The 17,712-nt window shown below is 45.0% G+C and overlaps 1 protein-coding gene across 1 annotated transcript in view; it reads right to left on the reverse strand.

The window, feature by feature from the left end:
• Positions 1–15,748, reverse strand: part of LOC120981116 (serine/threonine-protein kinase Nek11-like) — a 196,525-nt gene extending 180,777 nt beyond the window's left edge. Inside the window, exon 1 of the mRNA XM_040410614.1 lies at positions 15,588–15,748. Coding sequence (XP_040266548.1) covers positions 15,588–15,748 — 161 coding nt within the window. The remainder of the gene's footprint in view (positions 1–15,587) is intronic.
• Positions 15,749–17,712: the final 1,964 nt, after the last annotated feature.

Genomic DNA, 17,712 nt, shown 5'->3' on the forward strand with positions numbered 1-17,712 from the left:
TCTCAGAACAGTATCATTTCAATGGTAGGTTTATTGTAACAGTGGCAGATAGCACATCAAAAGGAAAATCGAAAAAATAACTTTAAATAAAAGATAGCAACTGATTTGCATTTCATTGAGTGAAATAAGTATTTGAACCCTCTAACAAAAAAAGACTTAATACTTGGTGGAAAAACCCTTGTTTGCAAGCACAGAGGTCAAACGTTTCTTGTAATTGATGACCAAGTTTGCGCACATTTTAGGAGGAATGTTGGTCCACTCCTCTTTGCAGATCATCTCTAAATCCCTAAGGTTTCGAGGCTGTCTCTGTGCAACTCTGAGCTTGAGCTCCCTCCATAGGTTTTCGATTGGATTAAGGTCCGGAGACTGACTAGGCCACTCCATGACCTTAATGTGCTTCTTCTTGAGCCACTCCTTTGTTGCCTTTGCTGTATGTTTTGGGTCATTGTCGTGCTGGAACACCCATCCACGACCCATTTTCAGTTTCCTGGCAGAGGGAAGGAGGTTGTCGCTCAGGATTTCACGATACATGGCTCAGTCCATTTTCCCGTTTATGCGAATAAGTTGTCCTGTGCCCTTAGCAGAAAAACACCCCCAAAGCAAAATGTTTCCACCCCCATGCTTGACGGTGGGGACGGTGTTTTGGGGGTCATAGGCAGCATTTTTCTTCCTCCAAACACAGCGAGTTGAGTTAATGCCAAAGAGCTCTATTTTGGTCTCATCAGACCACAGCACCTTCTCCCAGTCACTCTCTGAATCATTCAGGTGTTCATTGGCAAACTTCAGACGGGCCTGCACATGTGCCTTCCTGAGCAGGGGGACCTTGCGAGCCCTGCAGGATTTTAATCCATTGCGGTGTAATGTGTTTCCAATGGTTTTCTTGGTGACTGTGGTCCCTGCTAATTTGAGGTCATTAACTAACTCCTCCCGTGTAGTTCTAGGATGCTTTTTCACCTTTCTCAGAACCATTGACACCCCACGAGGTGAGATCTTGCGTGGAGCCCCAGAGCGAGGTCGATTGATGGTCATTTTGTGCTCCTTCCATTTTCGAACAATCGCACCAACAGTTGTCACCTTCTCTCCCAGCTTCTTGCTAATGGTTTTGTAGCCCATTCCAGCCTTGTGCAGGTCTACAATTTTGTCTCTGACATCCTTGGACAGCTCTTTGGTCTTTCCCATGTTGGAGAGTTTGGAGTCTGCTTGATTGATTGATTCTGTGGACAGGTGTCTTTTATACAGGTGACTAGTTAAGACAGGTGTCCTTAATGAGGGTGACTAATTGAGTAGAAGTGTCTAACCACTCTGTGGGAGCCAGAACTCTTAATGGTTGGTAGGGGTTCAAATACTTATTTCACTCAATGAAATGCAAATCAGTTGCTATCTTTTATTTAAAGTTATTTTTTCGATTTTCCTTTTGATGTGCTATCTGCCACTGTTACAATAAACCTACCATTGAAATGATACTGTTCTGAGACTTTTCATTTCTTTGTCATTGGACAAACTTACAAAATCAGTGAGGGGTCAAATAATTATTTCCGCCACTGTATGTAGGGGTTCTGTTGAAACCAAACCACGGTCAGGTAGACCAACTGAACCTTCAGCCACAACTGTCAGAAGAATTGTTCAGGATGCAAGGAAAACCCCACAGATAACTTCAGGTGAACTATAGGACTCCCTGAAAGAATGTGGTGCGGCTGTTTCAAGATGCACAATAAGGAGGCACTTGAAGAAAGATGGGCTGCATGGTCGAGTTGCCAGAAGAAAGCCATTACTACGCAAATGCCACAAAGTATCCCGCTTACAATATGCCAAACAGCACAGAGACAAGCCTCAAACCTTCTGGCACAAAGTCATTTGGAGCGATGAGACTAGAATTGAACTGGACACAACCATAAACGCTACATTTGGAGAGGAGTCAACAAGTCCTATGATGAAAGGTTCACCATTCCTACTGTGAAACATGGTGGGGGATCGCTGATGTTTTGGGGATGTGTGAGCTACAAAGGCACAGGACATTTGGTCAGAATGGATGGCAATGTGAATGCAGTAATGTATCAACAAATAGGAAGCTGCACATGGGACGTACTTGGACATTCCAACATGACAATGATCTAAAACACAAGGCCAAGTTGACCTGTCATTGGCTACAGCAAATTAAAGTGAAGGTTCTGGAGTGGCCATCTCAGTGTCACGGCCTATGGTCTACGCTGTGACACTGTTGCCACACTTGGGGTTGCCCGCGGCAACATGTTGCTGTGCGAGCATGCGGTGGCAGTGTCTCGGCCTTCTGGGTGATTGCCGTGACATGGTTGCCACGCAGGCTGTTGCCGGTGGTTACGTGTTTGGTATGCTTGTGTGTGCACTTCCCCTTTAAGTTGTAGCCTCCCTCTATCTGGTGCTGTAAGGGTTAACTCCCTGACTGGGTGTGGTCACTTGGCTTATATCTGGCTGGAGTCAGTTGTACTTCAGCTGTGGTTGGTGCTGGAGCTCTGCTCCAGTCCAGGGTGTTCCAGTCCATGGTGTTCACTGGACAGGGCCACCCTTGTGGTCACCAATGTTATCCCGGTGTCTCCTATTTGTATGGAGTGGGTTATGTTCAGGGTGTTTGTGTGTCTAGTTTGGTGTTACATGTCTGGTGGTGTTTGGTGTCATGTTTGCTAGACATTCCCCTGTCTCATGTTTATTGCAGCTATGGATATCCTGGGTTCCTGTGTGGTTGTGGTTTGTGCTGTGTCCTTTAATGTTGGTGTGTACAGCAGCACTTGTGCACGGGTTCCAGTCAGTGTGTCAGTGGCAGGTAAGTGTGTTACTGGTTTCACTTACCTGCCATCTCCATATGCTGTATGTGTTCCCCTCTCCTTGCAGCCTGGCCTCAGATAGAGACTCCTGTTCCTCCATGACTGGGATGAACAGGTTGTCTCTCCCCGGCTCCTTGGTGAGGGAATACCAGGGCGACTTAGGGTCTCTAGGAATCCAGAGTATGAGCCGTCCTACCATCGGGGTCCGCTCATACGGTGAGGAGTCAGGGAGAGGATTAGGGACGCGGTAGGAGGTGACCTGCTCCCTTATTACTCCTTTTGGCCAGGCTGATCCCCTTTTACCCTTTGACACCGCACGGTCGGGGGTTTCCCCCACTCCCCATCGTGACAGTGTCAAAGGATAAAAGGGGATCAGCCTGGCCAAAAGGAGTAATAAGGGAGCACTGTGTCGCTATATATATATATATATGTAAAAAATATGTATAAATAAATAAAATACATATATAAAAGTAAATATTATAGATATATAAATAAATATAATAATTGATATACACATAAAATAAATATAGAAATTTAAAATAAATATAAAAATATGTAAATGAAATATTTATATAAATGTTAAAATAAATATATTAAAATATTTATATACAGTACATATTTTATTTTACATATTTTATATGATAATATAATATTAGAAAATATTATGGGGATCATTTATTAAGCTGAAATACTCCTACATTAGGCGTATTTCAGGTGCAGGTGGTGGAGCAACAGCTGGTTGCCCCGCAATCTGCGACTTCTCCCCGCTCACGCCAGGTCTTAAAAAGTGGGCGGCGAAGGGTTGGCAGGCCCGTCTCATTCACCATTTCCTACGCCTGTTTCAGGTGAAGGTGTATTACATTCAGAACTGGTGGAGGATCCTCTGAAGTTACGAAGAGGCCGGCGCCGCTTCATAACTTCGGCGGAACCACGACCAACGATGGGGTTTATAAATGTGCCCCTATATTATTATTATTATATAATATTATAATATTTACACATTGCCCAGCAAAAAAAAATAATAGTCCTCATACAACTACAGTTTGTTGAAACAATAGAAGAAAGTTACGGGTCTTGGAATGTGAGGATGAAAAAAAATTCAAAGAATTGCTTGGTCATTAGGACCCAAAATGGGGGTCACCAAAGAGTTAAAGGCACGTCTATGACGTTATCAACCTCAGAATCCACTAAATTGTACAGTGAAGCATCGCATTTCTCTGCTTCAAAAGTAGCATCATCCCAGTTATGGTGGAAGTGATTGAAGCAGGACAAAGTCCCCGAGCCGGCGAGGCGGGCGGCTCTATCTCACTGCGCTGCAGAAAACGGCTCAGATTGAAATGGGAGTAAAGAGGATTTCATTGCAATGAGAGAGAATAAATTACTGTAAGCTCGCTGGTCCTGCCTGGGACACCAGCAGAGGGGATTTAATACTCGCACGCTACGAAATCTTGATTTATTATTTTATTTTCTCGTGTTAAGGCTCCACGAGGTATTTTCTACATGACAAAAATCTAATGGGAATGTAAATAAGTAGTCGCTCCTGGGATTAGACGCGTCTTATGAGACTCCCAGGAGATCTGGAAGAACGGTGGTGGCTTCTCCGGTCCACATTCTGATGCCGCACACAGAAAGGGGGACATCGGACAAGGGCCCGTAGTAATGACAGGCCACCCCCTGATCATGTGTCCTGCCATTGAGAATATAATATGGTGCCGCCTGTGGAAGGGCATAGACCCAGCAAGCAATTCCCTGTGGCTGGCACTGTTGTAGACACTGATGCAGGTTCGGTTAGTGGACACTGTGGATGGCATTATGTGGCACTATTATATGGGCACTTGTCAAGCTCTGTTATGTGAGCACAGTGGCTGGCACTATTATGTGGGCACTGTTGCTGCCAATGTTATATAGACACTAGGACTGACTATTATGTGGACAATGACTTGGCTCTGTTATGTGAGCCCTGTGGCTAGCACTATTATATGGGCACTGTGGCTGGCACTATTATATGGGCACTGTGGCTGGCACTATTATATGGGCACTGTGGTTAGCACTATTATATGGGCACTCTGGTTAGCACTATTATATGGGCACTGTGGGTAGCACTATTATATGGGCACTGTGGCTGGCACTATTATATGGGCACTGTGGTTAGCACTATTATATGGGCACTGTGGGTAACACTATTATATGGGCACTGTGGCTGGCACTATTATATGGGCACTGTGGTTAGCACTATTATATGGGCACTGTGGTTAGCACTATTATATGGGCACTGTGGTTAGCACTATTATATGGGCACTGTGGGTAGCACTATTATATGGGCACTGTGGGTAGCACTATTATATGGGCACTGTGGGTAACACTATTATATGGGCACTGTGGGTAACACTATTATATGGGCACTGTGGCTGGCACTATTATATGGGCAATGTTGTAGCCACTATTATATAGACACTATAACTGGCTCTTTTATGCAGGCACTGTGGCTGGCGCTATTATATGGGCACTTTTGCACTATTATAAGGACTCCGAGACTGTCACTGCCACTGGTATTTGGCTATGCTGCCACTGTCATTCAGTTGGCTGTGATATATAGGCACTGTGGCTGGCACTATTATATGGGCACTTCTCAAGCTCTGTTATGTGGACACCGTTGCTGGCACTATTAAGTAGACATTATGGCTGGTTCTATCCTGTGTTGGCACTGTTATGATGGTGCTAATATATAGGCGTTTTGGCACTATTCTATGCCTGCCACTGTTATGTGCCCACTGCTGTTTGGTTGTGCCGTCGCTGTTACTTGGCTGGCTCCATCATGTAGATGGTTCTCTTATCTGTACACTGTGGCTGACTCTAATGGGTAGGGGTAAGGATGGGCTCTGTTATGTGGGCCTGGCACTATTATGTGGGCACTGTTATATGGGCCTGGCACTATTATGTGGGCACTGTTATATGGGCCTGGCACTATTATGTGGGCACTGTTATATGGGCCTGGCACTATGATGTGGGCACTGTTATATGGGCCTGGCACTATTATGTGGGCACTGTTGCCGGCACACTTATCTGGGCATTTATCTGGCTCTGTTATAGAACAATGCAATTGGCACTGTTATATTATGATGACTGTCCGACCACGGACAACATCTGCATGGAGTTTGTATGGATTTCCTCCGCGTTCTCCGGTTTTCTCCCACACTCCAAAGACAGACTGATAGGGCCCTTAGATTGTGAGCCCCATTGGGGACAGTGTAAAGCGCTGCAGAATATAGTAGCGCTATATAAGTGCAAATAATAAATAAATAAACAGTCATGTCATTGAATGTTGTATTATGTATTATGTTGTATTATATTTTCCAAGAAGCAGTTCTTTACAGAGGCACCAGATGGCGGCATACACCGTACCTTACAGAAAAGTGAAGACACCTTGTGCTACTTACTATACAGGGTTCAAGGTCCTTTGACAATATTTACCGTCTCCAGGAAAAAAAAAAAGGAGTTTTGGATAAAATTGGTGCTAAACGTTCTGGCAAAGAAGAGGTTAACGGCATATCAGCCAATGACACATGTAATATACCAATCAGGGACTTGAGAGAGTCAATCACAGTGAGAAAAACCTCCTGATTTCCCCTATTCTTTCTCTCTCGCGCACCCTGTAATGAGAAGCATCATTGAGTAGCTCGACGGTAATTAGACCAAAAATAATGCCGTAAGTAAAAATGTGGATGTTCCCTAATTTATCCTTTCAATCAGGGATTCACAGCGCTGCTAGTGCACCACCACATCCCTCTGCCGCCACCATCTGGACAGTGCCCGGAACTACACAGGCACATTGTACGTACATAGAGCGCCACTTAGTGGGCAAAATGCAAAGTGAACAGTACATTTATCTTCTACTTTGGCTGCAGAGCTAACACTTTATCTTGACACTAACAAGCCTAACTTCACATAGTATAAGTTTTATAATATCGCAAGATGTGTACTGAACCACGCTGGGCCACGTTCACACCACGCTGGGCCACGTTCACACCTGTGCCGCATTTTCCATTTTTATTTCACGGTGTAGGAAGCAGCAGCTCTGACATGGGCTGGATTCTGACGGTGCCTGATGGACCCCACTGACTATAATGGCGTCCAAATGGTCTCCGTTATGTTTTCCATAGTACTACTGGACAACACACCGTATTTTGTCCGAAACGTCCGCAACTAATGTTAGCCTAGCCTTAAGGGGCCCCCTTTCTATTTCAAAAGCTCTCACGACGTACATTATTCTTTCTTGTGCATTATCCTAGTTCCTTGACATAACAGTGTGCATGATTCTTGTGCTGTGACACCGCCTTGTTTATTAACCCTGTGGAGCAGCAGTACTGACTGTTTCCATTATTTCTGTGCTACAGTTTTACTGATTAGATCGTCAGACTGGGACTTCACTGTGTGAATTATGTTTATTGGGACATCACTGTGTGCACATTATCCCACTGCTGTGACATCACTGTGTGCACATTATCCCACTGCTGCAACATCAATGTGGGCATTGTCCCTGTACTATGACATCACTCTGCATATTATTCCTGTAGTGTAGCTTTACTCAATTAATTATTCCTTTACTGTGACATAGCTGTGTGCATTATGCTTGTACTGTGACATCAATTTGTGCATCATTCCATGAGACATTACTATGTGCATTATCCCTGTACTGTGACATTATCATGTGTATTACCATGTACAGACATTACTTTGTGCATTACTCTGTACAGAGACATTACTTTGTGCATTACCCTGTACAGAGACATTACTTTGTGCATTACCATGTACAGCGACATTACTTTGTCCATTACCCTGTACAGAGACATTACTATGTGTATTACCATTGTGACACAGTGAGGGGTTGTGTCTGGCAAGGCAGGTATTTTCCTCCCAGCATGTGCGGCTGGGCTAGTTTCCAGCCAGGTGAGGTCAAATACCGGACCGGAGTTTAAGTGTCGGTCCAGGTTTTGGCAGCACCTGGCTGTCCTTAAATAGGCAGCTGGGCTCAGCAGAGATGTCTCTGTTTTTGGGATCTGAGGCTTTGTGCCGTGCTGGAGGGCTGAGAGACCCACGCTAAAGCCTTCTGTGGACTACTGGAGGCAGAACTGCCAGCAAGGTGACTTGTGTTATATGAACTTTCCATTGTGTGTGAGTTAACACCAAGACTGCAAGGTTACGTGCTGTTTTGTGCAATTTCCTCAAGTGTGAATAAACACTGACATTTTGACTTAAGAACTTGTATTTTGCCTCTGTACTGCGCCCGCTTACCCTATCTACCAGAGCGAAACTCAACACCATGTACAGAGACATTACTATGTGCATTACCATGTACAGAGACATTACTACGTGCATTACCATGTACAGAGACATTACTACGTGCATTACCATGGACAGAGACATTACTATGTGCATTACCATGGACAGAGACATTACTATGTGCATTACCCATGTGTGTTGGGAAAAAGTTAGGTCATGGTGTAGTAGGGCCCCTACGAGCTAACAATATACAGAAACATAGGCGTGCGCACGGGGTGTGCACTGGGCTCACCCTAAGGCCTAGTTCACACGAACGTATGGCTTTTAGGCCCCTTTCACACGGGCGAGTTTTCCGCGCGGGTGCAATGCGTGAGTTGAACGCATTGCACCCGCACTGAATCCGGACCCATTCATTTCTATGGGGCTGTGAACATGAGCGGTGATTTTCACGCATCACTTGTGCGTTGCGTGAAAATCGCTGCATGCTCCTCTCTGTGCGTTTTTCACGCAACGCAGGCCCATAGAAATGAATGGGGTTGCGTGAAAATCGCAAGCAAGTGCGGATGCGGTGCGATTTTCACTCACGGTTGCTAGGATACGATCGGGATGGAGACCCGATCATTATTATTTTCCCTTATAACATGGTTATAAGGGAAAATAATAGCATTCTGAATACAGAACATAGTACAATAGCGCTGGAGGGGTTAAAAAAAATAAAATAAATTTAACTCACCTTAATCCACTTGTTCGCGCACTTCTGTCTTTATCTGTGAGCAATAGGACCTTGGATGACGTCACTACGCTCTTCACATGATCCATCACCATGGTGATGGATCATGTGATGGACCATGTGATGAACGCAGTGACGTAATCAAAGGTCCTATTGCTCACAGTTAAAGACAGAAGTGCGCGAACAAGTGGATTAAGGTGAGTTAAATTTTATTTTATTTTTTTAACCCCTCCAGCGCTGTTTTACTATGCATTCTGTATTCAGAATGCTAATATTTTCCCTTATAACCATGTTACATCTACAGAACACCGATCCCAAGCCCGAACTTCTGTGTAGAATTTCGGGTTTGGGTACCAAACATGCGCGATTTTTCTCACGCGAGTACAAAACGCATCACAATGTTTTGCACTCGCGCGGAAAAATCGTGCATGTTCCCGCAATGCACTCGCACCTTTTCCCTCAACACCCGTGTGAAACCAGCCTTAAAGTTTTTTGCGGTCCGTTTTTGAGTTCCGTTGTGTTTCCGTTCCGTTTTTCAGTTTCGTTTTTCCGTATGGCATATACAGTATACAGTAATTACATAGAAAAAATTGGGCTGGGCATAACATATTTAATAGATGGTTCCGCAAAAAACGGAACAGATACGGAAGACATACGGATGCATTTCCGGGTGTGTTCCTTTTTTTTTGGTGGACCCTTTGACTTGAATGGAGCCACGTAACGTGATTTGCGGGCAATAATAGGACATGTTCTATCTTTCAACGGAACTGAAAAACGGAAATACGGAAACGGAATGCTTACGAACACATACCGTTTTTAATGCGGAACCATTGAAATGAATGGTTCCGTATACGGACTGTATACGGAACACAAAAAAACGGCCCGTACACTTGCAAAAAAAAACGATCGTGTGAACTAGGCCTAAGGCCTCCTGCACACGGCCGTTTTTTTTTTCGTTTACTGGCCGTTTTTTGCGTTCCGTATACGGAACCATTCATTTCAATGGTTCCGCAAAAAAAACGGAATGTACTCCATATGCATTCCGTTTCCGTATTACCGTTTTTCCGTTCCGTTGAAAGATAGAATATGTCCTATTATTGCCCGCAAATCACGATCCGTGGCTCCATTCAAGTCAATGGGTCCGCAAAAAAATTGAACACATACGGAAATGCATCCGTATGTCTTCCGTATCCGTTCCGTTTTTTTGCGGAACCATCTATTCAAAATGATATGCCCAGTCCAATTTTTTCTATTTAATTACTGTATACTGTATATGCCATACGGAAAAACGGAACAGAAACAGACACACAACGGAAACGGAACAACGGATCCGTGAAAAACGGACTGCAAAACAATGAAAAAGCCATACGGTTGTGTGCAGGAGGCCTAATCAAGCCTGCTGGCCGGCGAATACTATTGAAGCACTTCCATTAGTACCGGAGGACCAGGAAGCGGTGAACGCTCTGTACTTACCACTTCTTGGTCCTCAGCTGTCGGCTGTGCAGGGCTGCGCACAGCGTGAGGCGCTTTGTGACGTCACGCTGTGCGCGCCAGTTCAGAACACAGCAGACAGCAGGAGGAAGAGGATCGCAGGCGGCAAAGTCCAGGAGCAGAGAGGTAAGTGTTTTTTTATTTTATAAAAAATGAGTCTGCTGGGGTCATAATGGGGGCTAATGAGGCATAATGGGGCTAATGAGGCATAATGGAGGCTAATGAGATGCATAATGGGGGCTAATGAGGCATAATGGGGCTAATGAGATGCATAATGGGGGCTAATGAGGCATAATGGGGGATAATGGGGGCTAATGGCATAAAGGCTATATATATATATACAGTCGTGGCCAAAAGTTTTGAGAATGACACAAATATTAGTTTTCACAAAGTTTGCTGCTAAACTGCTTTTAGATCTTTGTTTCAGTTGTTTCTGTGATGTAGTGAAATATAATTACACGCACTTCATACGTTTCAAAGGCTTTTATCGACAATTACATGACATTTATGCAAAGAGTCAGTATTTGCAGTGTTGGCTCTTCTTTTTCAGGACCTCTGCAATCCGACTGGGCATGCTCTCAATCAATTGGGCCAATTCCTGACTGATAGCAACCCATTCTTTCATAATCACTTCTTGGAGTTTGTCAGAATTTGTGGGTTTTTGTTTGTCCACCCGCCTCCTGAGGATTGACCACAAGTTCTCAATGGGATTAAGATCTGGGAAGTTTCCAGGCCATGGACCCAAAATGTCAACGTTTTGGTCCCCGAGCCACTTAGTTATCACTTTTGCCTTATGGCGCGGTGCTCCATCGTGCTGGAAAATGCATTGTTCTTCACCAAACTGTTGTTGGATTGTTGGAAGAAGTTGCTGTTGGAGGGTGTTTTGGTCCCATTCTTTATTCATGGCTGTGTTTTTGGGCAAAATTGTGGGTGAGCCCACTCCCTTGGATGAGAAGCAACCCCACACATGAATGGTCTCAGGATGCTTTACTGTTGGCATGACACAGGACTGATGGTAGCGCTCGCCTTTTCTTCTCCGGACAAGCCTTTTTCCAGATGCCCCAAACAATCGGAAAGAGGCTTCATCGGAGAATATGACTTTGCCCCAGTCCTCAGCAGTCCATTCACCATACTTTCTGCAGAAGATCAATCTGTCCCTGATGTTTTTTTTGGAGAGAAGTGGCTTCTTTGCTGCCCTTCTTGCCACCAGGCCATCTTCCAAAAGTCTTCGCCTCACTGTGCGTGCAGATGCGCTCACACCTGCCTGCTGGCATTCCTGAGCAAGCTCTGCATTGGCGGCACTCCGATCCCGCAGCTGAATCCTCTTTAGGAGACGATCCTGGCGCTTGCTGGACTTTCTTGGACGCCCTGAAGCCTTTATAACAAGAATTGAACCTCTTTCCTTGAAGTTCTTGATGATCCTATAAATTGTTGATTGAGGTGCAATCTTAGTAGCCACAATATCCTTGTCTGTGAAGCCATTTTTATGCAACGCAATGATAGCTGCACGTGTTTCTTTGCAGGTCACCATGGTTAACAATGGAAGAACAATGATTTCAAGCATCACCCTCCATTTAACATGTAAAGTCTGCCATTTTAACCCAATCAGCCTGACATAATGATCTCCAGCCTTGTGCTCGTCAACATTCTCACCTGAGTTAACAAGACGATTACTGAAATGATCTCAGCAGGTCCTTTAATGACAGCAATGAAATGCAGTGGAAAGGTCTTTTGGGGATTAAGTTAATTTTCATGGCAAAGAAGGACTATGCAATTCATCTGATCACTCTTCATAACATTCCGGAGTATATGCAAACTGCTATTATAAAAACTTAAGCAGCAACTTTTCCAATATTTATGTAATTCTCAACTTTTGGCCACGACTGTACATGCACATGCACATGCAATAGGCTGCGCACGCCTATGTACAGAAATCATGACTATTGTCCCAGTAGTGAGGGAAGAGTCCGTTGGATGGCGCTGGATCATACTGGTTGACAGATACATAACCATCAATTAGTGATGTCATGAGTTGTTCACTATTGTCCTTCTCCTCCTATTGTCTCCTGAAGACATCTTATCTTACATCTTCTCTGACTTAAAGGGCATCTGTCAGCAGTTTTGTACCTATGACACCGACTCACCTGTTACATGTGCACTTGGCAGCTGAAGACATCTGTGTTGGTCCCATGTTCATATGTGTCCGCATTACTGAGAAAAATGAAGTTTTAATATATGCAGATGAGCCTCTAGGAGCAACGGGGGGGTTTCCGTTACACTCAGAGGCTCTGCTCTCTCTGCTGGTGCTGCGCCCTCTGCACTTTGATTGACAGGAGCAGGTGTGATGTTTACACTGCCGGTCGATCAGAGTGCACGAGATACAGCACCAGCAGAGAGAGCAGAGCCTCTAGGTGTAACGGCAACGCCCCCGTTTTTCTAAACTGAGCATGTGCGACCACTGCAGTGAGGTGGACAGAGAAATAAGGAAAAGCACAAACAGCAGGTGGCGCTATACAGATACATTTTACTGAATAACTCACTGGCTATGCAAAATTTTTCATTACATGAAATTATTAAAGTATTCAGATCTAGGTGCTGGATTGAGAAATGTTAAACCCTTTTAGTGCGAGTACTCACATTTCATTTTTTTGGAACAATTCTGCCGTTTTTCATGTTGCAATGACATGTGATTCAAGCATGTGACCACTGAAGCCACTGATTGGTTGTAACAGTCATGGGACCAAGCGGCTGGAAACTGGGCAGCGGCACTGGACTGCAGGGCACATCTTCTAACCACTGGGGTTGTCGGCTGTTAGGCCAGACGACCCCTTTAATCTTCTACCTCTCGATAGGAATTAACCTGTTTTGTCCCCCTTGGATACGTCCTGTACATGGACGTCCATACCCATGCGGTGTCACTCAGTTCTCTCTATTCCCCTACTCCAAGGGAGCTCAGGGGCAGAAGCAGTCAGAGGTGGAGAGCCCCTTTAAGAAAATGTACGGTAATTATATTTAGGACTCCTGATGTAGTGGTGAGCTTGGGTGTCACCGAGGATCCCGATCAGCAGGTCTGCTCCACTTACAGAAGTCTGATGCTTTCCAACAACAATCAGAGGAGGCGGCAGCTCTGGGAAAAACACCTGGCAACCCCATGGAAACCCAACACATCGCCTGCAATTGTAACTGGATGCTCTGCAGGGAGGCCATATGGCGACACTCTCCTCACACAGAGACACGCAAGGGAATAAAAGGGCTGAATCAGATATTCAACAGCAGAATAGTATAAGCAATTATAGCAATAAAGAACACGTGGACATTAAACATCACGCACACCCCAAAATTAGCCGCTGCTAAGAGCTGCAGTCAGAATTCTGCTGGGCTTCAGAGCAGAATTGTCCCCGCATTCCCTGTTTGATCGGTGTCAGCGCACAGTTTGATCTGGTGGTTTGCATTTTGGGAAGCGGCCTCACATCGAGCACTGAACAGTTTTATATGATAAAGAAGGGAATATAATAATAACCAGCAGAATAGTGAGTGCAGCTCTGGAGTATAATACAGGATGTAACTCAGGATCAGTACAGGATAAGTAATGTATGTACACAGTGACTGCACCAGCAGAATAGTGAGTGCAGCTCTGGAGTATTATACAGGATGTAACTCAGGATCAGTAAAGGATAAGTAATGTATGTACACAGTGACTCCACTAGCAGAATAGTGAGTACAGCTCTGGAGTATCATACAGGATGTAACTCAGGATCAGTACAGGATAAGTAATGTAATGTACACAGTGACTCCACCAGCAGAATAGTGAGTGCAGCTCTGGAGAATAATACAGAATGTAACTCAGGATCAGTACACGATAAGTAATGTATATACACAGTGACTGCACCAGCAGAATAGTGAGTGCAGCTCTGGAGTATAATACAGAATGTAACTCGGGATCAGTACAGGGTAAGTAATGTATGTACACAGTGACTCCACCAGCAGAATAGTGAGTGCAGCTCTGGAGTATAATACAGGATGTTACTCAGGATCAGTACAGGATAAGTAATGTATCTACACAGTGACTGCACCAGCAGAATAGTGAGTGCAGCTCTGGAGTATAATACAGGATGTAACTCAGGATCAGTACAGGATAAGTAATGTATGTACACAGTGACTCCACCAGCAGAATAGTGAGTGCAGCTCTGGGGTATAATACAGGATGTAACTCAGGATCAGTACAGGATAAGTAATGTATGTACCCAGTGACTGCACCAGCAGAATAGTGAGTGCAGCTCTGAAGTATAATACAGGATGTAACTCAGGATCAGTACAGGATAAGTAATGTATGTACACAGAGACTCCACCAGCAGAATAGTGAGTGCAGCTCTGAAGTATAATACAGGATGTAACTCAGGATCAGTACAGGATAAGTAATGTATATACACAGTGACTGCACTAGCAGAATAGTGAAGGCAGCTCTGGAGTATAATACAGAATGTAACTCGGGATCAGTACAGGGTAAGTAATGTATGTACACAGTGACTCCACCAGCAGAATAGTGAGTGCAGCTCTGGAGTATAATACAGGATGTTACTCAGGATCAGTACAGGATAAGTAATGTATCTACACAGTGACTCCACCAGCAGAATAGTGAGTGCAGCTCTGGGGTATAATACAGGATGTAACTCAGGATCAGTACAGGATAAGTAATGTATGTACCCAGTGACTGCACCAGCAGAATAGTGAGTGCAGCTCTGAAGTATAATATAGGATGTAACTCAGGATCAGTAAAGGATAAGTAATGTATGTACACAGAGACTCCACCAGCAGAATAGTGAGTGCAGCTCTGAAGTATAATACAGGATGTAACTCAGGATCAGTACAGGATAAGTAATGTATGTACACAGTGACTCCACCAGCAGAATAGTGAGTGCAGCTCTGGAGTATAATACAGGATGTAACTCAGGATCAGTACACGATGAGTAATGTAATGTATGTACACAGTGACTGCACCAGCAGAATAGTGAGTGCAGCTCTGAAGTATAATACAGGATGTAACTCAGGATCAGTACAGGATAAGTAATGTATGTACACAGTGACTGCACCAGCAGAATAGTGAGTGCAGCTCTGGAGTATCATACAGACTCAGGATCAGTACAGGATAAGTAATGTATGTACACAGTGACTGCACCAGCAGAATAGTGAGTGTAGATCTGGAGTATCATACAGACTCAGGATCAGTACATGATATGAATACAGATACCGCTCCATTTGGATAAGCTTGTGTATATCTAATTACTTACTGAGATTCCCTGTCTTTTAAATCAGCCACCAAATACGCAGTAGCAAAAGACCCGCTGCCGAGCTCCTGCTGCACCACATATCTCTTCATTACATGAGATCCAGGAGAAAAGCCACTCTGCCACATGGCTGCTGTCCTGTCTTTGTCCACAGTTAAATCCATCTGTGAAAGATAGAATAGATCCAGTTAGATTTAATTCCTTCTTCAGGATGACACTTTGTCTGAACCATGGGCTACAATTTCTTCAAAATGTTTTTCTTATTCAATCCCTGCTTGTTGTCACTGAACAGAAACCTCACCCAGGTGCAGAGCTTAATAAGTGTATCAGAGCTGTCCTAACGAGAGGAGCGCCCGCATCAATGGACATGATCAGGGACAGGTTTTCAGCCTCTGGGCATGCGCACGTTTTCAGTTCACTGACAGCAAGCAGAGAAATTAAAAGATAACGTAGAATGTAAAGTTTAATCAGTCGTCCATATCTTGTGCAGTGTGACCTATATAGAAGTGAAGCTTTCATTCTGCCGCAGCCTCGCGCACCTGCTCTGGGCCGCTCGTCACTTACATCATTTACGGGAAGCAGGCGGAGATCTGGTTAATAATCGCAGGGAATAATTGCATGTGTAGCACCCAGCTGGGCCCCCGCGTCTGAGGACGATAGGGGCAGGTAAAGCAGCGCGCCTATGTCAGGCTCTGTACGAGACGCTGTCAGACAGCTTAAATCAAAGGCTGAACATGCGCCAGATTAAACCTGACTGTCGGCGGATTCAAGGAAAACATCAGAAAACAATGTCACAGCCCTGGGTCCTGGGAAACCATGGCAACCATTATTTAAAGGGGTTTTCCTGTTTTATGTAATAAAAATGAAAGGGGTTATCCGACTCTCTTTGTAACTGATGACCGCAGCATCTGATCAGTGGCAGTCCGACACCCAGGTCCCCCGCCGGACAATTAGCTGTTTGAGAAGGCAGCGGCGCTCCTTCACGCTTCTTACTCTAGGCCAGTGCCTTCACGGCCATTGGTCATGTGGCCTAGGCGAAGCTCAGCCCCTGGGGCCATGTGACCGATGGTCGTCATAGCCTAGAGTAAATGCGGCTGAGCAGCGCCTAGGTCATGTGACCGATGGTAGTGATGTCACTGGCGTAGAGTAAATGAGGCTGAGCAGCGCCTAGGTCATGTGACCGATGGTAGTAATGTCACTGGCGTAGAGTAAATGGGGCTGAGCTGCGCCTAGGTCATGTGACCGATGGTAGTGATGTCACTGGCCTAAAGTAAATGGGGCTGAGCAGCGCCTAGGTCATGTGACCGATGGTCGTGAAGTCACTGGCCTAAAGTAAATGGGGCTGAGCAGCGCCTAGGTCATGTGACCGATGGTAGTGAAGTCACTGGCCTAAAGTAAATGGGGCTGAGCTGCGCCTAGGTCAGTGATGGCTAACCTCCGGCACTCCAGCTGTGGTAAAACTACAACTCCCAAGATGCCCCCCTTGCTTGGCTGCTCTCAGAACGCTATAGAAATAAATGGAGCATGCTGGGAGTCGTAGTTTCACCACAGCTGGAGTGCCAAGGTTAGCCATCACAGGCCTAGGTCATGTGACCGATGGTCGTCATAGCCTAGAGTAAATGGGGCTGAGCTGCGCCTAGGTCATATGACCGGTGGTAGTGACATCACTGGCCTAAAGTAAATGGGGCTGATCTGTGCCTAGGTCATGTGACCGGTGGTAGTGACGTCACTGGCTTAGAGTAAATGTATATAGGAAAGGTTTGTCCAGCTCACCTAGTCGGCATGTAGCATCCCGTGTGCCCGGAGTCAAGCCAGCAAGTTCCTGGACGTATAGGCAAGGTAAAGTGAAAAAAGACGATTCCGGCACATAAAATCTTCCTCTTTATTGAATCACATCATGTGCGGAACAGTGTCACAAACAAGCAATTGTTTACGCGTTTCGGAGACCTTCTCCTTAGTCGTAACAATGTGGTCTGAGAGTTTGGAAAATTTAAAGCGGGTGGTGGTGACATGATGTCATAAATCAATCAACTCAGAGACTCGCACCTGGAGTGTCCTTCTCAGTAAACGTGGATCCATCGTGGTCCTTGATAAAACATACAGAAAGCTTGATAAAAACCCACTTGTG

Source organism: Bufo bufo, chromosome 10 (genome assembly GCF_905171765.1).
Source record: "Bufo bufo chromosome 10, aBufBuf1.1, whole genome shotgun sequence".
Taxonomy (NCBI): domain Eukaryota; kingdom Metazoa; phylum Chordata; class Amphibia; order Anura; family Bufonidae; genus Bufo; species Bufo bufo.